This window comes from Dendrobium catenatum, unplaced genomic scaffold (genome assembly GCF_001605985.2).
Source record: "Dendrobium catenatum unplaced genomic scaffold, ASM160598v2 fragScaff_scaffold_416, whole genome shotgun sequence".
NCBI lineage: Eukaryota > Viridiplantae > Streptophyta > Magnoliopsida > Asparagales > Orchidaceae > Dendrobium > Dendrobium catenatum.
In genome coordinates, this window is record NW_021318878.1 from 58,085 (window position 1) to 83,366 (window position 25,282).

Sequence of the window (25,282 nt, forward strand, 5' to 3'; positions counted from 1 at the left end):
TCACCAAAATAAGTATTACTGATATAAAACCATTTTTTTCTTGAAAATAATAAAAATATTTATGTATATTACATGCTTAACATTCAATTTAGAAGTAGATGAATAAATCAATAAATTTTAAGAGAATTAAAATATTTTAATTAATTTAAGGTATTTCTTTATAATATATATTTAAAATTTTATCAACGTCCACTATTAAACTAGTAAAAATAAAATTTTCCAGATATTGATGTGAATTATAAAAATAAAAAACTATAAATATATATAATTTTCTCTGGCCGGTTTATTACTCTTTTAATTTTAGAAAGGTTTTCGAAAACGTAAGCTTTTCCGCTACCTAAAAAAAATTTAAAATATTTTTTTTACTAGTACATGTCCGTCTCCTTCTTCATCCCAACTTCCCTGAAGTGAAACCCTAACCCTAGTTTTCAAACGGAGGTCAAGTGCTTCTCGAGTTCTCCTTCCACGCTCCTCCTAACTCAATGCTGCTAACATGAATAAGCCCGAAAGGCGATCAGGTGATGCCTCGGGTAGCACCGGCAGAGGTGACGACCTTCCCATCGTTCCAGCCGGAGGCTGCTTCGGCGACGGATGCGAGGCTGTGGAACCGTGGCCAGTTCACCAGGTTCGCCATCGAAACAACGTTTTCCTCCGTCTCTGCTCCTCCTGCGTGTTGAAGTATCATCCGGGCTCCTTCTGCTGCTCTTGCTTCGAAGTTCTCGACTCACCAGAGCGCCCGCTACTCGTCCATTGCTCCAAATGCTCCTCCGTCTCTCACCACAGCTGCCTGCCGGACCCCTCCATTTCCCCTCTCTTCCTCTGCCCGGCATGTGATTCCCCTTCCCCGACCTCCTTCTCCTACTTTCCCTTCTCCAAGAATTCCGCTGACCGTGTTATTGATCTCCGTGCGGCTAAAATCCTCCTCGTGGCCGCACGTCTCTCGGCCGCATCAATGTGCCGGGCGGCATCGCTTGCTAGGGCAGAAGCAGAGAAAAAAGTCAAGGAGGCTGCTTTAGCAAGGAAGAGGGCAAGAGACATGCTTGATAAATCCTTGGTCATCTCTGAGAAGGAGAAGGAGAAGATTAAGGACTCGGTTAGGACTGCAATGGCACCAGTTGCTTTTGCTGCTAGTGCTGCTGCCGCTGCTAAGATGGAGGTGGTTGAGCCGAACAAGAAGGCACCTAGGCCGAGCGCACCTAGGCCGAGCGGCATGGTTATAGCAGGTGCTGTGGTTCAGAAGAGGGCACATAACAGGGAGAGAGAGAAGTGGAAGAGGTTTAATGAGCCAATTGGGATGGTGAACAGGTCGTCACTCTTGGTCGGTGGCAATGAAAATATAAAGGGCCATTTGAATTTAGATGTAAAGGATAGTATGGTAAAAGATGAGACGGAGAAGAATGGGATTGTTTCAGGCTCACCAACTGAAATTGCCAAGCAGGGGTGAGAGGAGTGTTAGAAAAAGAAAAAGGTATTTAGGATACTTCAATCCACTCAAGGTGAACTACAAAGTGGTATTTTAATTGTTAATTTGAGAAATTTGTATTTTACTTGTTTTAGTTTGTTGGTAACGTGAAAATATCTTATTTGTTTTAGTTTTATACGGTGTGAGTAGTTGTTAGATTTCTTGATTTTGATTTAGAATTTACAAATTTGAATAATTGGAATAATCTCTTTTGAAATGCAAGGATAGGACTTCATACATCTAACTCTATGGAATTTGAATTGATGAGATTTTTATGGTACACCGGTTTTTTGTTAAAAAACTTTCTAATTTTTATTTCAACAAGAGCACTAAAAAGCTTTAAAAATTAATTAACTTTAGAACTTTAAAAATCCTTCTTCTCCACAACATACAATTAGTTTTAAAGGCCAACATTCTAGCTATAACTTGCATATATTCGTTGCTAAAAGGGCACTAAAATAACTAATATGTGGGTTCTTATAATGGTAGTAATTTTTTTTTTTAATCTCAATCAACCAAGGTTGACCCAAGATTCTCAGGCGACTAAGTAAATTACAATTTTTTGACTTCCTTATGTTCATTTTGTTGTATTTGGGAGAGTCACATTCAGAAGCCGAATAAATTAAGCTAATAACTTAAACTACATATGCTTTTAGTTCGGGAATATCATTTTCAAATTGAGCCTACCAACGTTCCGATTAAAAAGGCGTTCAAGGCGGACGCCTCGATGCGCGCCTCGAATCGAGGCGGAGGTCGGGCGAACTGAGGCTTAACCCTCGAACGTCCGGGCGAGGCTTACGCCTTTTTCCACGGAGGCGTACGCCTCAATACGTGAGGCGCCGAGGCGCATCGAGGCAGCGCCTCGAAAGGGAGAAAGTTACCTTCAAAGCCAGCGAGCCAACGAGCTCCCGTTGTTTCTTCTTATCAAAATGTCGTAACTTATGATCCGACAGGAAGGGAAAGTCGTCGAAGGAGCGCAGTCGAACAGCCACAAAGGAGCCAAAGAAGCGACGCGTGTAATCTCTACACCTCCTATGAAGCAACGAAGCCGAACAACAAGGACGAAAAGAGAAGATGAAAGGCAAACCCTAGACGCAGCTAAGTTATTATTGATTAACTTAATAATATAATTTAAATATTAATAATTAAGAAAAATTAATTAGTACTTAATAGTATAATTAGTGCATAAATTAATTGACTAATTAGTAATATAATTATTAATTAAATATTAATATAATTAGCCTAGTTAATATAAATTAAAATATATATTATTAAATATAATAATAATAAGTATTAATAATAATTATTGAGTAGCTTGTATCGCTCAGTACATGTTCGGTACCGAGCCAGTACTGCTCGGTACTGAGCAAGTATATGCTCGGTACTGAGCGGTACATGCTCGGTACCACTAGGTACACGCTCGTTACCAAGCCAGTACCACTAGGTACATGCTCGATATTGCTCAGTACATGCTCGGTACCGAGCCAGTACCGCTCAGTTCCGAGCGGTATATGCTCGGTATCAAGCGGTACATGCTCGGTACCGAGCGGTACATGCTCGGTACCGAGCGGTACATGCTCGGCACTGTTAATTACTTTTTTTTATAATTTTTTAGGCTTACGCCTCGATTCGCCTCGAGGCTTACGCCTCGCTTAGCCAAAACGCCTCGATTCCCGATTTCACCTTTTAAAACGTTGATTATTATATATTCAAGTAGGAAGCTAGAACATAAATATATCGAGAGAGTGTGTTTAGTAACATGCTTGAGCTGCTCTAAATTTAAACATTCAATTATTTAAATGAAAATTCTCAAATTGATTCGATGCTTTGAGGTAATCACCTTTAGGAATAAGTTTATCCTTGCATACATATAAATTAGTATTTACATCTTTATCAATGCGAAAATCATTATTATAATGAAATTGAGGGTTTAAATAATATGCAACAACGTGAAGGTATTTGTGGAATTGGCTATCCCACTTTTCATCGTTAATTTTCTATTTTTTTTGTAGGCACTTTCTTGAACGCCCCCTCCCCCTCGAAAAAAAAATTTGCTTATTCTCTTTAGCTTTATTCATTGCTTCATAAATAAATCCTATTGCTGAGATCTTCTCACCATTACCTATTCTTAGCACCTTAATTAAATGTCATGTATCTTCAGAGCATAATTTATATTACATCAGAAAGAATATCTTTAATGACAATCTTCTTCACCTATTTACCTTCTTTTTTTTGACCCATGAACTTCTATACCATTTTTTGGAAGCAAATATAGCTTTTGAGGGCTTTCTTAACACCTTAAATCTTTGCAATGTTAAATATGCAGTTGCAAATCTAGTGACATTAGCCTGAAATATTTCTTTTTCAGTGAATTTTCTCATTAAATTGAGTATCCATGAGTGATTGTAAATAAACTTACTAATAATTTTTGCTTTCAACAAGATAGATTTATGCTATGATCACTGTCCCAATATCTCGAGCATTAAATGAATATAGTGTGCATCACATAGAGTCCAATAGAGATGCTTCCTTTTTTTTATTAACAATATTCCTACACTTTTGTATGCACTTGTTTTATTTGTAACAAATTGAACCACAAAATTCTCTCCTACTTCATCAACAAGCTTATCCAACATTTGAACTAATAGCTGCAGTTGAAGCATCAACATATTTCAGAAATACTGTTTCATATGGATTGTTGACAAAGAAGTTGATGATACTCCTTTGCCGAATATTTGACTAACCCTCTGAATTATTGTCACTCCTAGCTCAACCCAGGTCTGTTTCATTTCATTCACCATCTTTTTGTTGTCTTGATCTCCTCATATAACATCCAGGTTATTAACTCACACTTCAAAAAACAATCACATATTGATACTTATAATTCTAATTCTATTTTATAATTAAGTACAACACATTATTACAAGTTAAAAAAAGTACAACACATTACTATAGGTATATCAAGAGAACAATCAGCCATTACAATCAATACAATTAAGGTCACTATATAATTTCACCTAATAGTTTAATAAAAAAGCATTTGCAATAAATCTACTATCATAATACAAAATGACATTGCAGGAAACGTATTATTAACATCAACACAAAGAAAGGTGAAAAATTACTCATGATATATTTATGGTACTGGACTTGACTCAATATCTGCAAATGTTCAGCTAGTGGAGCATGAATACAGTTTTTTTTCACAAAAAAAAAAAAAACACTTCCAAAATATATGATAAAATGAATTAAAATTATGAACGCACTCCACTCATTATGTACTACAGAAAATACACAAGAAAATGCCTTGAAAAATGAAAGAGAAAAAAAATTATAAGAATGATGGAATGCTGCACTTTGCTACCCTTTGAATGATATAAGAAGAAGCAGAAGCTAAAGAATTTGGTTTACTAAACTTGTACAAAAATAAGGCCAAATGAACAAAAAGTGAGGTAAAGGATTCCTATATCTCTTTTTTCTATATGGAAATTGTAAAAGAGGTCTTAAGTAAGACAAAATTCATCATGACCTAACACTTTATATAATGAAAACATGTGAGAAAATATGACAAAAAATAGAAAAAAAATAACATGCGGTTTTAATAATTCATTATAGTAAAAAGACACTCAATTGAGGCATTACTTGGGTGGCATGCCATCTTCTGACCATGGAAGATGGTTGCTAGCACCCGAGCAAGTATTTATCATTATGCAAATTTATTTATGTCTAACCTTTGTCAACCATAATCCAGCAAATGCTAACATTAGGACAAATAATATAATGTGATTTTCTCTATTGAAATAACCCTTATTATATCAATTAAATCTTTCAATTAACTTCGCAATTTACTTACAATCTAGAAAAACTCTTGATATTGAGATTAAAATTATGAGATTTAATCCATCGTATTATCACACAAAAGAAAGATTGTTACCTTCGGTCCTTCAATTCTTTCAAAACTCTACTTCGCATGAAGCAGGTGAAGCCAACACAACGCTCGAAGTAGGCAAAGCCGATGGAGCACAGGATTCTTTTGAAACTCTACTTTACACGAAGCAAGCGAAGCAGATGCAACACTCGAAATGGAAGAAAGATTGCCACCTTCGTTGCAATCTCCTGTTGGATCAACTCTTTTCGAACTCTACTTTATACAAAGTAGGCAAAGCCAAAGCAACACTTGAAAGATTGAAAGATTTTTACGTTCGTTGCAAGTTACCGATTCAACTGGAGTGTTGTTATTGAAGGAGGCAGATGAACTTCTCTTTTAAAGCTCTACTTCACATGAAGTAGCCGAAGTTGAAGTAGTTACGCCCAAAAAATTATACTTGAGGGTTCTCTTATAATTATTTAAAAAAAATTAACTAGAATGATGCGGTGCTTCTAATAGCCTCGAGACATTATGCCTCAAGGTGTATGCCCCATCTTAAAAAAGTCATAAGCCTTAACACGCCAGAGTTCCTCCTTGAATCGAGGCGCACCTCAAGGTAGATGCCTCGAACGCTTTTTTAATCAATGATTTTAAGAACCATAAGAAATGACATATGTAAAATCAGTGTAGAGCACAAATTTTGTTCTTAAAGGAAGAAAAAGATGAAAAATAGAAGATGAAGTTGTGGAGATTCATGATGACACCCCTCTATCAGATGATGATATAAGTTAGCCTATAGAAACCCAACTCAATATTATGAGGTATTTGATAAATAGATATTACTGAAGATTGAAGAATGAGGAATATTGTTGCCATAATTTTTAAATGTAAGGATATATTCTGCAAATTGGTTATTGATGGGGGTAGTGCCATGAATGTAATATTCACATACACACTGTCAATAGTTCACTCTAAGCCATAACTCCACTCAGATCCTTACACAACGAGTTATCTAAATGACACTTCATTACCCATTACATTTAGATGTTTAGTACCTTTTAAGATAGGTGGCTATGTGCATAATATATGGCGTGATATATTTCAAATAGAGATAGCCCATATCATTGTAGGAGGACTGGTTATTTGATAAGGATGCCATACATTTTGATATTGAGAGCACTTATCTATTTCAATTCAATGACAAAGCTTTCAAGCTATGGCATTAACCTAGCTAAAAGGGTAAGGCAATGTTCTCCACACAAATTTATTCTGACAACTACCATACACACCTATATTAGCTATACAATATGAACATCAATAGGATAAAATTCCAATGCTTCGCTTGAGTATGATTAGAGTGCCGTCATTTATGGAGATAAATTATGATTTTATTTAAAAAATTAATTTTTCTTGATAACATACAATTATATGCATTTTTAGACTATATTTTCATTTGCATGTCATTTTAGAGCTTATATTAACGATATCAAGAAATAATTAGAACAATAAAGCACAAGAATAAAAATAAAACTTTTAAGGAATTTGAAGTGTGAAAATATGTTCTAATACATATCCGTACTGAGAGGTTTACTTCCATTAGATTTAGAAAACTATAAAAATGAAAGTATGTGAGTCATTCAAAATTATTAAAAAACTTGATAGTAATGCATATATACTTAAATTGCCTCATAACACATTTAGTCCTTTCTTCAATGTTGATGATCTGGTTTCTTTTAAGGGAACTATCCATTCAGTCTATATTCTTTGAGGTAGAATATATCATTTCGGAGGAGTCATCTATAGATGGAGGAGATTAGAGATATCTCATTAGGTGGGGAAGGATAAGCCGCTTTGTGAAAAATACTTGGTTGACTATAGATGAGTTGCAGCATCTTGCACCAGATCTTTTGGAGGGTTACATGAATATTAACTCTTTAGAGAAGATTTTTTTTTGGTAGGGGGAATTGGTGTAGCATCTGCACTAAGAAGTGGACCCACTACCAGGATGTAGACCAGGAGAGTCATATTGAAAAGAGATGGAGGAAAACGAAGAATGCTTAGAAAATTTCATGATGTTTTTATCTACTTGGACAGTTTAATTGTACTTGTGTTGAAATTGTCTTGTAGTTAATTTAAAGTGCACTAATATGGACTTGAGTGCACCTATTGGACCATGTGTGAGTGTAATAGCCAGCTAAGTGGCTATGAGGTGTCACATGTTGACTTTGTCAACAGCGGCTAAGGCTTTGGAGGGAGTTGTTATGGGTGGTTACAAGCTTGAGTGGCTGGTCCCTCTTTCCTCCTTAAACCTCCAGTTTGAATTGCTTTGTGTATTGTATTTAAGACTCACTTTGTGAATGAGAAAGGGAAGTTGTTTTGGAAGAAATTTCAGGATTTGAAGGGGAAGGCTTGGTAGCTTAATCCAAGGGAGAAAGCTTGGTGGTTTGATCCAAGGGCATGTGATCATGCTTTTCTTACACTAGATTTTAGTGTGCCCTTATGCTTATCTTTGTGTGAGTTTTAATATTTAATTTTCTAATAAATTTATGTGGAATATTGCCTTGATGTTTAGTGTTTTGAATCTAAATTTTCTTTAGATGTCCCAACCCATTTCCCTCTCGTTTTCTCTACTTTATCGACCGAGGGTGACGGAAATCCTAATCTAGTTGGTTTCTCTTAAGCATTTGGTTGGTCAAACTTAATATAAACCTTGTGAAAATTTTCAGAATTGATCTATACAACTAATTGATCAATTTCCTCATAGTTTTTTTCCTTTAGCTTTACTATTTTGTGTTGACCAAAAATTCAAAAATCCAAAATCCTAATTTTTGTTTTCTAGTTTTTACCCTTTGTGACCAGTCAATTAAAAACTTTCCAAAAAAAAAAAAAAAATTCTAAATTTATAAAAATCGGTAAAAACCTTATTAAAGATGTCCACTTTCATTTTCAAGTGGAATTTATAAAATCCATCATATAATTTGGGATCTGGAATTATTTTCTCAAAATTGATTTGTTCTGGACATTTTTGATTAAGTTGAGTCCAATATCAAATTAACCATCCAAAACTCCCTTAATTCACTATATCAATTCCAGATCTACACTAGGTATCATTTTAAACTTCTCCTATGAATTTTGCAAGAAAATCCCACCACTGCATAATTCATCATACAAGTATTTGCTAAATCAAATACTTTTCTCACGTTTATCTCATTAATGTTCCTCCATTTATCTCTTATATTCTCTTTTAAACTTGAATATAATTCCTCAATTAGTTATTCTCACCAGAGAGAAAGGAAAGCCTGCCACCTCCTATGTTGCACCATTTTGACAGTCATTAGTCCCTATGACAATCATCAATTTTCTCTTGAGAAGGATTATAATTTTCAACTGTCGCATTTGGCATTTTGATGATAATTTCCAAACACCAGACAAAAAAAAAAAAAAAAAAAGCTTATGTATGACCCAATCAAGATGATTATCAAACTTTGATTACTCCATTAGCCACTTCTTCAGCCTGTGTCTCTACACCTGCATTAATGTTGGAGAAGAATTGCAACCATTGATTTCTACTGCTTTTATAGAGAAACATATGGTTGTAGATATAAATGATAAGACATGAATAAATTTTGAGTTTGCTAGTCACCAAATTTAAAAATCAAAATAAAATTAGATCTAAATTCACTTATATTAATAATCTCTTGTTTGAATATTAATTTCTTATACATTGTCGTGATATAGATAATCAATTTTTTTTGTTACCCTTTCTTAATTAATTGTTGAGGTTGATTGAGGCTTTTGTTGAAAGGCCATCTATGGTAATACCTGTCATCTTTTATCACAACCCTATTTTACTATAATGCGCTCTTTGATCCTGATATATTTCTTTCTTTGCAAGGCCCATTTGTCTTTTGGAAGTTCATACTTGACAAAAAAGTTATCCAACATTGCACCTCTTGAATCACAAACAATATATTTAACTATTGCTCTCATTGTTCAGGTATTTTACATCATGTAAAAAGTATCTTCCTTATTTTAATGTGCTATCAGTATAGCATCCTTGATCATCTTCCAAGTATCAACATAAAAGGTTGATACGTAAAAATACCTTTTTCATTTTGGCCAATCTCACCCATCGCTTGCATGCATCATTTTGAACTTTTGTGTTTTTATTCAATTAAGCTTTAGATCTACCTCCAATACGTCTTCTTGCACCTCTTTTTCTGCTCTCACGATTCAGCATAGTAGAAGAGCCTTTTCCTAATTCTCGTCTCATGATGCTTCACTGAAGATTTGATTACATACATCATTGAGTTACAATTAAATAAACCTGCAAGTACTGTTGATAATTTTCACAGTTCTAGCCCAGCTTTTTGATAGTATTTAAAATATACTCAATGCATGAACTTTTTCATTGAAGTTAATATCAACTGAGATGAAATGACTTATAATCAAATTGAACTTATTAACATGCATTGTTACAGAAACGCCTTCAATCATTTTGAGGCTAAGAACTTTCTTAGTATATATATCTGTCATCCGTGAAGGCTTCTCGTACATGTCTGTCAGAACTATCATGTTGGCTATAATTCTTTCATGCAATATGTTGAAGGTGACATTCTTCATCAATGATAGATTCCCAACACCTATTTGTCCAGGAGATTCTACTGGTCATTTTTGCTCATAGTTTTTGGCTGACTCAAATAGAGATATATGTCACATTCTTTCTTATAAGTAATCCTTACTCTATATTCTCCAATACCATTAGTCAACCATTAATTGATCAATTCTCACTTTCCTATCTTCGTAAGCCATTGCTCTCACTTTTCATATAGAATTTAATGTTATCTTAGCTTTGATACCAATTGCTGGAGCAAAACACGAGCAAAACACGAGCCCAATTGCAATGAACACATGTATACTAGAAAAAAATGATCTACGATGAGAGTACCAAGAAAATAACATAAGAGACTTTACATGATGTGATGAGGTCCACCTATGTTTATGACCATGCAGATATGAATATAAAATAATATATATTTCCCTACCTAAATATATATATTTTTTCACTTTTACCTCTGTAATACTTTTTTCTCTTTTTTATTCCCATCGAAATTTAAGCATGATTCCTCCATTAGCTATTCACACCAGAGATAGAGGAAAGCTTGTCATTTTTTATGTAGAACCACCTCATATATCACGAGCCCTTGTAATAATTATCAATTTAGCTTTGAGATCTCTGATTTTCAACTATCACTTTTGATCTTTTAGTGGTCATTATCGACCATCCAATAGAGAAATGCCTTCATATGCAACAACCAAGATAACTGCCAACCCCTATCACTCCATCGACAATTTCTTTGACTTTCATTCTGCACTTAGATGAATAAAGGAGAAAATGAGTGATGCCTTGAAGCTATTGAATTTTTTTTTTACTTTTATGGAGCCATATGTGGTTGTAGGCTTGAAGGATTATGTTTCGATATGATATTGAGTTTGATAGTCATCAAACTTGGAAATAAATTTTTTTTTTAAATTTGATCCAATATTTTCATAGATTTAAAATGATTTTAAAATTAAAATTTCATGATAGAAATATGAGAAAATTTAGTTCTACACATTTTTAAAATGAATTAAGTATTTCTTCCTAACTAAATCGATTTGTCATTTTGTTCATTTGTAACATCCTGGTGTACTCAAGAATGCTTGATGACATGTTCAATACCTTATGGTATATTCATCTTTAGAGCAACTTCTCTAAGTGCAACTTTTGGTCGAGTAGCATAACCTTTCTCAGTCATAGTATGAGGGATCTTAGTAGATCCACATAAGATTGCTGCCAATTCATGGATTGGTAGAGGTAGATGTGCATGTGGATAGTGTGCAGATTTCTTGAGCCACCACTTGTGGGATCCCTAGCGAGACACATTGCCAGAGAATTTGGGTAGATTATTCTTTGCTCCTATTAATGGGTGGTGGCTTTAAGTAGGTTGAAAAAAAGATGGATTGGAGAACAAATGTAATTTAACCAGTTAATTTTATGTATGCATTTGTTGCAGAGATGTAGAAACTATGGAAATTTAAGCACTAAAATTTGGAAACATTTTTCTAACGACGGTCCAAACTAAGAGAAGTATGATTCAAATTGTCTTTTTCAAGTTCTGAGGGCCTCTTTAGAAAATTAATGGGTAATTGAAGTTGGCCAGGAGGAATATCCTTGTAGATTTTGGGATTATGCAAACTATGTTTTGATGATATTATATTATAATCTAATCGAGTTTTTTTTTTTTTTTGCATAGTGTGAAAATAGAAGGCTCTGTATAATGTGGCACATTTACTATTTTTCATTAGTCTTGGATTATTTTATTTCTTGGACATAATTCTCCCACTGTTATGAATTACTTATTATTTAGGCTTCAATTATCTTATTGAGTGTGTTATTATACTATTCAGATGCTAATATTCTGTGTTATATATGGATTAAATATTAAAATGCTAGTATGTTTTTAATCAAGGACTAATTTTCTTAAGAAACATGACTTCTCAGTAAACTTGAATCAATTGACATTCGGTAAAATGCTCAAAATAGTTCATAGACTAGTCCTATGTAGCCAATTTAGTCAAAAAGTACAATTTAGCCCTCAATCATGTAAAATTGATCACAAATGTTCCCTCAATTATCAATATATTAAAATTGAGATATAAAATTGATCTCAATTTAGTCTCTCAACTATATAGAATTGATCCAAATTTGCCTCTGAGGGATCATTTGAGCTTAATTCTGTATAATCGAGAGAATAAATTGGAGAAATGTGATACTTTGAGACTAAGTTAGCAATATATGAATATTCAGGGGACTATTTTGAATTTTTTCCTATTAATATTCATTCATTATTTTCTTGAATAATTAAAACTATTTTTATCATGGACTAATGTGTCATTGATCATGGATCACTTATGAAGCTCTAAACCCCATAGAAATTATCAATAAAACTGTTTATTATGAATCTGTTCAACAGAAGTTTAATCCTATTGTTTCCACATCATTTAACTCAAGGATAGAAGTGGGTTAAATTTGATGTGGGCTAGTAGAATTAAACTTTTTTGTTGGATTGAGAGTTATTCAAATGTTGAATTGCCCCCATTATTGCATTTCTGAGCCATTAGGTGATAAAATTAAGTAATTTAGCACAGGTTCATCTTAACCAAATAGGCCCTTTTGGACTATTTGGTTTATCTAAACAAGATTATATTTGGTGAAACACGCAATATGCAGCCTTCTGAATATTGCTTTTAAAATTTTGCCACCATAATTAATAATCCTGGTTTGATCTTTGTGCTATTTGCTTGGTACCATTTGGTCCGTTTTTCCTGAGAAAACATGTTTCGATTTGTTAATGATTTCAGACCAAATTGATCTTTGTTGCAGATGCATTAGCTCAATGACTTCTCCTTGATATATGGTCACTGGTCAAAGGAACAAGGCAGCAGGCCTGCATTCATAAACCGCATTTGTTGGTAAATTTCTTTTTCTTTTTATTTTTATTGAAGGAGTAACGTCCTTTGGTCTCCTTCGATGGAATTGTGCAATTGCTGATGAGCATGAAGGGGAATTAGTGTATTACTGCCATAACTAGTTTTGATGAATTTCTGCATTATGTTCGCCTGTACCTCTTGTTTGACTAGTTGCTGACTTATCCTTTATTATTATTATTATTATTTTTTGAATTTCTAAGATGAATATCTTTTATTCTCAGCTTTCTTAAAAAATGTCTTTATTTCTTCATTTTCAAACTGTAGTTACCAAATTAGGTATCTATTTGTACATGCTTCTTTTACTAGTACATTTTAGTGGCTTTCATTTGTAATATCATTTTTTTGCTGCAATCTGTTTGGAATCTGAAAAAAAAGCAAAACTTTCTATTTGTTAAATCTGCAATGATATGATTGCATAAATCATTTAGGTAAAAATTCAGCATATACTCCATGTATAGTATGCTTGTAGTTAAATACATACCATTTAAAATGTTTCAAAGCATTTGGTAATGTTTAAGCAAGAATATTGATACATTTAAGTGTGCATGAGAGCATCCTTTGAGGCTTCGACTTATTTAGATAAGCAGAAGTAGATCGTGTAAATAGATAATTTTAATATATTTCCAGAAATAAGGTATATCATATAGTACAATTGTGATTGTACAATAAACATCAACATCAATTTCCATTAATAATGATACATATTCTAACCTCAACGAAATTACTTATCCTATAATTTTAAAATTGAGCCTATTCGTATAAGCCAATCAGTGCTTAGTAAATTTTAAGAGCCTATTCGTATAATCCAATCAAAATTGTGTAGCATGATCAATTAAGACTAATTACAATTTTTTTATGTTCGATTTAATTTGTGCTTGATTTTGTAGTAGTGTGTGCTGGTTATCTTGACATTTTTAAAACTTGAAAAATACAATAATAAAAGACTCAATAATTGAATATGACAATTCGTATTTTGATGTCTGATTTTGAATACACTTAGGTTAACTCAAACTAATTGATCCATCAGCTTTCTTTGAGTCAAAGTTCTTTAGAGTGTATTTTTCTCATGATTTTCTATTTGAATTTTCTACCTAAAATGTGTACCCTAATACTGTTAGACTGATCCATCAGACCGGTCCAGCAGGTCCCATCGGACCGGCTTACGCGAACAGAGGTGGACTTTTCCGCCTCCTGTACGCACCGAACGCACGCACGGCGTGCGTGAGCTGTTTAGGAGGGATTTTTGAGGGAGTTAGGAGGGAAATTTGAATTTAGGGACTGTTTAGGGATTTCCTTTTGATTTGTATTCATTAAATAGTTTGTTTTCTTAGGGTTAGGGTATCTTGAATTTGGTTGAAATTTGAGATCACTTAGTTTTTTTGGGCTCTAGCGGCGTCTAGAGATTTGAGAGAAAGATCCTCCTCTCGAATAGAGGATTAATTGTATCTTGGTATTTTCCATTTCCCTTTCATCAAATAATAAAAATTACCTATTGTGTGTGGATTTTTGTGGAGAACTCTCGCTGCTTTACGAAGATTGATAGGAAATACTTGAGATCTACAAGTGTTTCCTATCAATTTGGTATCAGAGTTGTTTTGGAGATCTTTGGTGGGCTGTTTCGGTGAATTTCAATGGTTTTTTTTTGGATTTCGAAGAAGAAAGTTGTTGTTTTTGAAGGTTGAAGTCAAGATTTTTATTTCTACAAAAATTCAGGTATCAATGACGGCCAAGAAAATGGATGTGTTGGAGGAACGCCTCAAAGTGGAGATTGGACAAATGAAATATGAAATTTCAAATATCTAAACTCAAGTTTCAGATTTAAAAAAAGATGTTTCAGCCATTCATGATAAGTTTGATTCAAAAATTTCCATCATGGAGGAGATGTTTAAGAAAGTGCTCGAGGGCCAAACCCAAATATCGCCGTCGGAGTTGAGGGAAGGCTCCGACAACCACGAAAGTGGGAAAAAATCGAAGCTAATCAGACGAAAAGAAGATCAAGAGGTGGAGATTTTGGAGGGAATAGAAAAAATGACTCCCTTAAGACCTATTCCTATAAAGGAGTCTGGTAGAGCGTATGTGGAGAGACGTGAGGGGGTTGGGTATGAGTGGAGGGATGTTGAATTTGAAAGAAGAGGGGTTGAATTGGTAATGCGAGGACTTGATTATGATCGAAGATGTGCCGAATTTGAAAGGAGGTTGAATATGATCGAAGGGGTGCTGAATTTGAAGGGAGGAGGTGGGTTTATGATAAAAGGTTTGGGTATGAACGTAGAAGGGATGATTGAGACACTTGGGGGGAACCACCTCCTTGGGAAAGGAGAAATTATGAAGGGAATAGAGGGAACAAAGGCGATTCGACGGTGTGGAAATTGAAGATGCCCTATCTTTGAGGGAGATGGTGCATATGGGTGGATCTACAGGGTGGAAAGGTACTTTACTGTCAATAGGTCGACGGAGGAAGAGAAGCTGACGGCAGCTGAGATGTGCTTGGAAGGGAAAGCTTTAGCATGGTATCAATGGAGGGATACAAGACGACCAATAAGGATTTGTAGGGAGTTTAAGGATTGCCTGTTGGAACGTTTTCAAACTAGTAGGGGAGGGGATTTCTATGAGTAGTTCTTCGCTTTGATGCATGAGGGGACAGTGATGGAGTACCGTGAGCAATTTGAGTACCTTGTCAGTCAATTTGAGCAGAGGCACTTCTAAAAAGAAGTAGGAGGCAACAGTTCAGGAGGCTCATACATGATGACCACCACCTTTTTGGCAAGCAAGGAGCCAACACCTGGTACTCTTAGGAAGACTTCGAAAGAGAAGACTGTTGGAGGAAGACCTGGGTACAACTTCAAGAAGCTCAAAGAAACATAATTACAGGAGAAGAGATCGAAGGGGATCTGTTTCAGATGTGACGAGTGTGAAAACCCGAAAATGCCGTTTTAGACCTCCCACGCTTTTCAAAGCGCCGCGACGAATTTTAAGTGAAAAATTCAATGTTGTCGGATTTCGACGGGTTTAATTTTAGAAAATCCTACGCAAAATTCTGATCAAATTGATATATAGAACTTATAGTTAAATTGGATTATTTTAAGAGGTAATAATTTTAGAAGTTTCATAATACCGGTTTTGCCCCTAATCAAATGAACTACCAAAATTACTTAAGTAAGGGCAAGAGGGTCATTTGCAAACCTTATATCTTTAATATGAGTAAACCTCCCCTCCCCTCCCCACTTTTCATTCGGCCGAACCGAAGGAGTTCGCGAAAAGGAGAGCAGGCGCGCGGAAGAGGAGCGGCGGGAGGCTTGGGTGGCTGCTCCGGCGGTGGTTTCCGGCGGTCGGCTTTGAGGGAAATTGTAGAGGAGAATAAGAGGAAGATTAAGGTATGCTTTACTTATGTATTCCTCCTTTCCTCTCAAAGTTTTCTTAAAATGAAAATCTAGGGTTTGAGGGGAAACTTTGTTTTTCTTTAAGAAAATGTTAGGATATGTTTAAGAAATGATCTTGTGCATAAGAATGATGTTTTTCTTAAAAAAAAATGTGGAGTAAGGAAATTAGGGTTTTAGGGAAACTTGAGTTTTCTTTAAGGTTCCTTTGACAAAAGTTTAGGGAAGGGTTAGAGAATGTTTTTAAACCCTAATGTGAAGTGTTTTATTGAAAAATATGAATTTTGGAAATTAGGGTTTTCTCTAAAGTTGGAGTTTTTGGAAGTGCATTTGCAAATATTATTCCTAAGGGTCCTAAGAGAGTTTTTAAGAGAAGAAATTAAGTTTTTCTTATAAGATCTTATTTTCCTAATTTTTAATTAATTTAAATCCGAAAATGGAAAATATTTAATTATGATTTAGGTGTGGGGGAGAGGATAACATGTTTATTTGAGGGAAATAATGAAAATAGGTTTTCTAAAATTAGGGTTTTAGGTAAATCCGAAAATAGAATTATTTTAAATTAATTTAGATTAAGGAGAAAGTGTTATGTTGATTAATATTAGGTAATTAGACAAAAATTATGAGTTTTTAGATTATGATATACTTTATGTGATCTTTTGGAAAGAGGAAGAGGAAGAACTTAGGGTAGATTGTAAAAAAATAGAATGGGAACATTAATTTAGATTTATTATAAATGTATTTGAAGAAGAAATTATATCTTTTAGGTGTTTTAAAGAAATCTCGAAGGAAGAAGGATTAGCGTGAAGAAATCAATTTTCCAAACTTCTGTAAGTATGCACTGTTCTTTATTTCAGTAATATCTCTTGCTTTCTCACATGTTATATGATTTGATAGCTCCAATCTTAATTCTTTACTCATACCAAATGAATGATCATACAAATTACATGTACAATTTATGATATCTTACGATAAGGTTTATATGTTATAAGGAATAAGATGGAATGAAATGATATGCTTATGTATATTGAATGCTTGCATGTGTATGTTGAAAGGATGGAGTTCACCCCCTTATGGTACTAGCTGGGGACGCTGTACTCGTGCACGATAAAATGGTAAAGGATATGGAAAAGGAAAATGGTAAAGGTGTACCTTTATGGTACAGACGGTGACTCCTGTGACGGTTGTATTATATACGAAAAGAGAAAGACATGTATAATGTTATGAATATGGAAAGGAAAATGAAAGATATGGTTTATGATATGATATGTTTAATGCTATGTTAGTATGGAATCATTTTATGTTATGTTCATATGAAATTTGCATCTATCATATTATTCAGTTTCCTTGTTTACTGTAGTTTAGAATTGTGTATTGCTTACTGAGCTTTAGCTTAATGTTAGTTGTTAACATTTTCAGGTGAGCTTAATTTTATTCAATGAGTAGAAGGGGCGGCATTGTTTATCGTAGGGCAGGAGCTCCGGAAGAAAGGTAAGGACGAAGAATATGTTTGCTTATATGTTTATGTGATTTCAAACTTTATTGTTATAGTGGCTCTTTCAAAATATATTGGAGATTTATTTAGGGAATTGATAGATTTAGGAATTTAGATACTTGACCTACCGTCCGACCTCTGTTCCCGCCTCGCCTACGCGAGCTAACCGGGCCGGGTCGTGACAGAAGTGGTATCAGAGCAAAGGATTTGAGGATATTGATTTTCATGAAAGAGCCAATAGGATGATCTTATAGGTTAGGGTAGATATAAGGTGCTTGTGTTATTTAATGCTTAGATTGTTTTGTTAATTTGTGTTTTAGGGCTGAGGAACCTGAACCTGATGCCACTAATGGCAACACTGGAGAGGTCAGGAGAGTATTACCAACAGTAGTAGAGCCTCAAGGCAGTAGCATTAATGCTACTTTGGATGCTTTCACTCAAATGATGGCGTCTATGACACAGATGATAAGAAATGTTCAGACTCAAGCTGGAGGTAGTGGAAGTGCTCCAATTGACAAGTATTTAAAGTTATTCCAGGACATGAAGCCACCATCATTTGAGGGAGGTGGAGCTATAGAAGCAGAGGACTGGTTAATGGAAGTTGAGAAGATTTTGGAGGGGATGCTATGCCCTCAGGATAGGAGGGTAGCCTTAGCTACTTATGCCTTCAAGGGGGAGGCAAACAGATGGTGGAGAAGACAATTGGAAGAAACTTTTACTGGGAGATCTAGCAGTCAAATCACATGGGAGGAATTTGTCAAAGTATTTAGAGATTGGTATGTACCAATGACTGCCAGGAGATCAATGCAAGACAAATTTAATAGATTGGTACAGGGAGATAAGACTGTTGCAGAGTATGAGGCTGAATTCACGATGCTATCTAGGTATGCCTCTCATCTGATTCCTAATGCAGAAGAGAAATGCCACCGTTTCCTTTGTGGCTTGAGGGACAGCCTTAGACAGCCTTTGGTTGCTTTGGAGATTGAAGATTACTCTAAATTAGTTGATAAAGCACGGAAGGTTGAGCTGGATATTCAGAGTACTCAAAAGAGGAGAGACTTCCAGAAGAGGAAGTATGAAGATAGATCAAGGCCTGCACAATCTTTTCATTCTGGAAGGCCAAATTGGAAGAAGCCCAAGCCCAACACTTCAGAGAGCAGCACACCATCTGCTATGTGCAATAAGTGTGGAAGGGCTCATAGGGGAGAGTGCCTTTCTGGCACCAATACATGTTTTTGGTGCCATCAGCCAGGGCACATGGCAAAGTTTTGCCCTACCTTGGGACAGAAGTCTACTCCAGAGGCCAGAACAGGTAGTGCTCCTCAGAGAACAGTTGGAAGGCCTAGGGTGGTGGAGTCTACTGCATCAACTCCAAGTCAAGGCCAAGCTAGACAACCTGTTCAGCCAAGAGTCTATGGTCTATCCCCTCAAGAAGCAAAAGACTCTCCTGATGTTATCACAGGTATGAATTTTGTTAATGGCAATGAATTCCTTTATGTTGTTATGTGAAATAAGCTTTATGTTATGTTACATGCATGATTTTTAGGAACGATCCTTGTCTGTAACAAGCCTGTTAAGGTATTGTTTGATACGGGAGCCTCTCATTCTTTCATTTCGGAGGAATTTGTTAAGTCTGTTGGTTTATCTTCCTCATTTATGCTCAAACCCTTATCTGTTATGATGCCCAATGGGAGTCAGTTGGAAACCAACAAAGGGTGTCATGTGGAGTTGATTGTAGGTGATAGAAATTTGGGCGCAGATCTTATGTTATTGCCATTAAAGGAGTTTGATATGATCCTAGGGATGGATTGGTTGTCTAGTCACTTTGTGACCATAGACTGTAACAAGACGTATGATATGCGTGTGTTATGAGTATGATATGCGTGGGTTATGCTTATGAAATGCGTATTTAATATTTTTTTTTTTGCAGGGACGATAGTATCTTGTTTGTTATTAACATTCTTATTACCAGATCTGAGATTGATGAGTTATTAAGCGACAGTTATTTAGGCAATGAACATGTAGATATTTTTGCCTATCTCTTAGATGAGAAGTGTAACCTTATGCCAGACAAGTATCATAAATTTCTATACATTTCTCCAATCTATTGAGTTAGTAACTTAGTATTCAATTTATCAGTTTAACTATTGGATTAGTAACTTTGTATCCATTCTTAGTTCTTACATTTACTCACTTGCACTTTCAGAATAACAAAGGGAGAAATTGTCCAAATTGCAAATCGATCATATAACCGAGCTTTCTGTTTTTTCAAACAACATTTTATTACAACCAATCATTGATTCCAATCACATTACCCTTCTGGTTGGTTTGCTGAAAGAACACAAGTGGAAATTTTATGACTCATTGGACCACCGCGTCAAAGTGAATAGGCTTGTTGTTCCAAAAATCGTAAGTCTTAGTCTGTTAGATACTTAAGTCATTAGATGAACATGAACTCTTCAAGTTTTAAAAAATTTACAGAACTAATCCTTGCTCTATGTATATTTCAGCTTAGAGCCCTATATTCTGACTCGAAAGGAGCTTTTGATAGTGATATCAGAAAATGGAAGCTTTCTACCATTAAAGGTATACCAAAACAGGAAAACTCTTTTGATTGTGGAATGTATGTCTGTAAATATATGGAAAGAATAATTCTTGAAGGCAACACTGATTGGACTGATAGTACAAGTTGGCAACAAGACATGCCAAAGTATAGGGCAGAATTTGCATATGAAATACTTTGTAGAACGTTGTAAAAATAACAGTTTTTCATTCTGTGTATAAATGCTTCTGTGTATAAATGTTTTTCATTCTGATTATGTGTATAAATGTTTATTTAAACATAGTACGCACAACGAACGCATAAAATACGCATACGGAACTCGCAAAATACGCATTACGAACACAAAGAGTACGCATATCGCACGCATGATACACGCACACATAAGCAGTAAATTTTATTTATAAAATTATATTATATATTTTATGAGCCTTTAGACAGGTATGGTTGGGAGGATAAGAGGGTAGGTTGATTTTTTATGAGCCTTTATTACTTACTATTGCTCAACATTCATATTTCTACTATATAATGCGAGACCACTTGAATAAAATGTTAACTTATGATGTAACCACTAAAGAATATATCTTTCAATTCTGTGTATAAATGTTATTTATATTGGTTTGAGTAAAAAATTACATATTAAATGATAATACGTATAAATTAAACATAGTACGCATAACGAACGCATACAATACGCATAACGAACTCACAACGTACGCATTAAGAATGCATAGAATACGTTCGTAATGCGATGATGTACAATAGGAGACTCAGAGATAGAAATTTGAAGAAAAAAGGATTAATGGATGATGAAGATCCTTTGCTTTGCGATGATGTGGCATCTGATGATGAGTGGTTTGTAGATGATGAAGTTGAAGTGATGCCGTCTGAATTACAAGATGAAGATTTAAATGTTGATTTCTTTGATGGTCTTAAAGCATCCACATCCACCACAACTCAAGAACAAATCAAAAAAGGTATATAAATAATATAGTTTTCTTTTCTTAAACTTTTATTAATGTATTACACTATTATTCATTATGATATTGTTCAAAAATATTTACTATTTAGGGAAGAGGAAGATAACTAATAATGAGGAAAAAGAAGCTGATTGAGAGATATTGGACTCTATAGGAGAGGGGGAAGAGGAGAGAGCAGCTCATCATAATGATGATTCAAATGAAGACCCCCTTAGTGATGACTGATGAGTGATGATAATGCTAATGACTAGTGAGTTCCTAACTTCTTATGTGATATGTTAATGTCATTGCTATTTATCTGGTGCATTTTTATGTTTTATATATTATTTACTCATTAGTATATACAAAATTTATTATTTTATGTTTACGCAATTTTTTGATTTTGAGGCTTACGCCTCAAATCGCCTTGAGGCTTACGCCTCGCCTCACGAACGAAAAACGCCTCAATACCCGAATATGCAATTTTAAACCTTGCCAAAGAAAATTACAAATAAAATTTGTTCTACCAAATCTTGAGCCTTGAATGGTGCATCGTAATCATGAAAAGTTAGTATACACACAAACAAAAATATATTGCAAATACATGTAGACAACAGAAAGTGAGCCACAATATTTGTTATCATAAAAAATATAAACTCATAAGCTCGAGTTGCAACAGCTTTGGTTATGTATATAAGATTTTGGGTTATGTACCTCCGCTTGAATTTATACATTTTTATATTACCTTTTAATTCATAATTAATGTAAAAATACTAAATAATGTCAGGTGAGTATATAAAAGAAGTGTTTGATTTGATACCAAATAGAAATAATAAGTACATGAGCAGATAATTAGTATATCAAATTATGTTTGTGATTGTTAAAACATTTAATAAAAGCTTAAGCTCATGGGTTAACAGTACTTCCATAACCTTAACATCGAAGCTTTTTAGACAAATGTGGGTAATATGGGAGAAGATGACGAGAATATGACTATGATGAATAAAGGATGGACTAGGCCTTCTAATGTGAAAGAAAAATTGAAAAACCCACTCATGATATGACATTTTATGCATAGAAAATTGATCCATGGATGGATCAATTTTCAACTTCATTTTGCATGTGTAAAGTACTCATGGCAAGGTATCATTTTTCAAGGATGTTTTGTCATAGTTGCCAAATAAATGATCACCCCAATGTAAAATATTTGAAAATTTTTCCTAGACATTTCCAAAATAATTGGAAGAAAAATAAGAAAGAAAATCAACTATTGATGCTATGGATAATAATGTGTTGTGCCCCAATGAAAATATAGATTTATCTTTATCTTTGATGGAAATGCTTAAGGATATAGCTTCGAGCTTATTCTCCAAAGGACAAATGAGAGGAGTTATTCATTTGATGATATTGGTTAATGATCACCTTCATCAATATCGATAACCAAAAGAATCTCATTTCTGTAAATTTGATGCAGAAATTATTGGTGAGACCTACCCCTTTTGGAGACCACCTGAGCAGGAAGAAAGGTGGATCGGAGGAAGTCATGGTTGGGACGAACCATGGGTCGAAATCCGCTAAGGAAAGAAGGGAGAGAATCATACCACCACTACACGGGAGGAACCAATGGAGGGAGAAATTATTGTGGGATGGATGCGAGATTAAGGAAGCTAAAGATGGCGATCCTTGAAGGGGAATATGCTCAGGGCTGGGTGTAATGGGCGGAGTGTTATTTTGCCATCAATGGTCTGACAAAGGGGGAAAAGCTCATGGTGGCAGGATTATGTTTAGAAGGAGAATCCCTAGCTTGATTTTAGTGGAGAGAAGCTAAGTATCCGATATATTCTTGGGGAGAATTTAAGGGTTGTTTGTTGGAACGTTTCCGAGCTATTTGTGAAGGGGACCTCCACAAGCAGTTCTATGACTTGACTCAAGAGGGGACTGTCATGGAGTATTGGGAGATGTTCGAGCTGCTTTCAGGTAGGCTGAGGGGAATTTCTAAGGAATGGTTGGAAGGGAATTTTATGAAGGGCCTTGAGGAATACATCAGAGTTGAGCTCTGGGTGTTTAGGCCTAGAGCGCTGAGGGAGACAATGGAGCTAGCACAAACGGTGGAGGAGAAACATTAGGGAGACATAAATGCCTCTACAACCTTGTCTTCGAGGACCCAAATAATGTTATTTTAGAGGGAAGCACCAAAGGAGAAGAGCACTGGAGTTCATCATGGAGGTAATTTCAAGCGCCTTACAAAAGCATAAGTGCAAGATAGGGGGGCGAAAGGGTTATGCTTCAGGTGCGATGAGAGATTTACACCTTGGCATAGGTGCAAGAATCAAGAGATTTACCCTAGATGTTTTGTGAAGGGGAAGAAGAGAGCAGGGACGAGCGGGAGGATGTCTTGGAGTAGACAGAACAGTTGCATTTGGATATGGCGGTGGTGTTCTTGAATTTTGTGGTGGGATTTACCGAAATCACACCATGAAAGCAAGGGGGTAAATTAGAGAGCATTTCATGGTAATTTTGGTGTATAGTGGAGCTACCCACACCTTCATCTCAAATTGGATAGTGGAGCTACCCAAATTTCACCTAGTCGGCTTACCAGTAAAATCATGTGTCTTCTATGGATAAATTTAAATTCAACAAATTCTTTTTAGAGGCGGATTATTAAAGTTTTACAATTGTTTTGGAAAGATTTTCCACTTTCAATTTTGCTTAGGCGGTGCAGGTGTTAGTACAATTTGCAGTTTGCCCCATTTTCAGCATTACTTTTTTTTTATTGGGTGCTTTGGTGGTGGTTTTTGACAGTTTTTTGATTTGCCATTAACATTGGGCTGGTGTTTTCTTGTTTTTGGTGTTCGTTGTGGTTTAACTGTTTCTGTAGCAAATTTTGTGGTGGCTTATCTCGATCTATCATTTGCATGAGTTACATGCAACTTTTACTATGCAAATTTTAGCAACTTTTGGAATTTAATGGTTGACTTTTTATTTTCTGAACTATTTTTTTTTTTAAATTGTAATAAGTGGTAATTTTTATTTATAAAATGTTGAAGGAATGGAGAACTGAATTAAGCATTTTTAAATAAAATTAATGGTTTTTGGTTGGATGTACAACTCCTTGTTCCCTTATTGATTTAACGGGAAGGCTACAATTTTCTGGAGAGGTTACCTCTCCTTGTACAAATGAGATGTTTTATTTGGTGATATTTTTTTTCTTCTAGTTACCCAATTATTGATTTGGTTTGCATGTGATGAAGGCTTCGTTTGGAGGCGACTATTTTACTGTTTTTAAAGTAGTTTTTTTAGTGCAAAAATTTTATTTTTTGTACTAAAAAACTACTTTAAGTTAAGTAGTAAAAAAGTCATCCCAAACGAAGCCTAATTCTTCTCATATTTGATTACAGTGGCGTGATTTTCGTTTGGCAAATGATTTTTTATATTTCTATGTTTATATATCTTCTTTCTAGTAGAAGCCATATAAGTTATTATCTGCCAAAGTTTCATCTCATTGTATATCCGCATTAGTAATTTATAGACCAAGAGACACTTTGCATAATGATGTCATTGGGTTCCTCAACGTCACCTCATCTTAAGAAATGCAAATGCATTGTAAAGTTCAGTCCTTAGGACAAAATCTGATATGATGATTTTTGGTATTTTGTAGCTCATGGATTTTGTTGTGCTTGTTAGGCAGTTGGTACTCGAAAGGAGCTAAATATTCGCATCAACTAGCCATTCTATGTGTTCAATCGTTCCTGCTTCCTTTCAGTCTTTATGTTTTCTTAGTTCTTCCTGTGTACTATAACTACGGATAATTCTTGCAGCTACTTTACGATAAAAAGAAGCTGAAGTTTTAGGGACTCTTTGGTTAGCTGAAAAATACGAAGTAAAAATGCATTATATTCAATTGAGTGTAAACTAAATATGAGTAATTATTTTTTCTCTTGTTTGGCATCAAGTGAAATGAATTTAGTGTAAAAGCTCACATATGATGATAGCTGGTCACCGATGGTGAGCGGGCATCAATGGAGGGC

At 34.9% G+C, this 25,282-nt stretch overlaps 2 protein-coding genes across 6 annotated transcripts; both read left to right on the forward strand.

The window, feature by feature from the left end:
- Window positions 1-311: 311 nt before the first annotated feature.
- Window positions 312-25,228, forward strand: LOC110114394. 4 transcript variants are annotated; one of them, XR_002305234.2, is made up of 3 exons: window positions 312-1,496; window positions 12,757-12,845; window positions 24,939-25,228. XR_002305234.2 is itself a non-coding variant. In XM_020847257.2 (2 exons), exon 1 carries the CDS (start codon window positions 494-496, stop codon window positions 1,442-1,444), a length of 951 nt encoding a protein of 316 aa, XP_020702916.1. In that variant the 5' UTR covers window positions 312-493; the 3' UTR covers window positions 1,445-1,468; window positions 12,757-13,068. The 4 variants fall into 4 exon arrangements, 1 of the variants encoding a protein (XP_020702916.1); XR_002305235.2 differs by having other exon boundaries at window positions 312-1,468; window positions 24,913-25,228; XR_002305236.2 differs by having other exon boundaries at window positions 312-1,468.
- Window positions 15,068-19,578, forward strand: LOC110114393. Of its 2 annotated transcripts, XM_028694233.1 has the most exons (3): window positions 15,068-17,070; window positions 17,660-17,731; window positions 18,056-19,578. In XM_028694233.1, the coding sequence occupies exons 2-3, from the start codon at window positions 17,679-17,681 to the stop codon at window positions 19,242-19,244; spliced, it is 1,242 nt and encodes a 413-aa protein (XP_028550066.1). In that variant the 5' UTR covers window positions 15,068-17,070; window positions 17,660-17,678; the 3' UTR covers window positions 19,245-19,578. The 2 variants fall into 2 exon arrangements, with proteins under 2 accessions (XP_028550066.1, XP_028550065.1); XM_028694232.1 differs by having other exon boundaries at window positions 15,070-17,731.
- Window positions 25,229-25,282: the final 54 nt, after the last annotated feature.

Bases quoted from the DNA above. Each gene is read 5' to 3' on its own strand.
- LOC110114394 (XM_020847257.2), top strand. From the start codon at position 494: ATGAATAAGCCCGAAAGGCGATCAGGTGATGCCTCGGGTAGCACCGGC.
- LOC110114393 (XM_028694233.1), top strand. From the start codon at position 17,679: ATGAGTAGAAGGGGCGGCATTGTTTATCGTAGGGCAGGAGCTCCGGAA. The intron at 17,732-18,055 runs GTAAGGACGAAG...TTTGTGTTTTAG, and splicing joins GCAGGAGCTCCGGAAGAAAG to GGCTGAGGAACCTGAACCTG.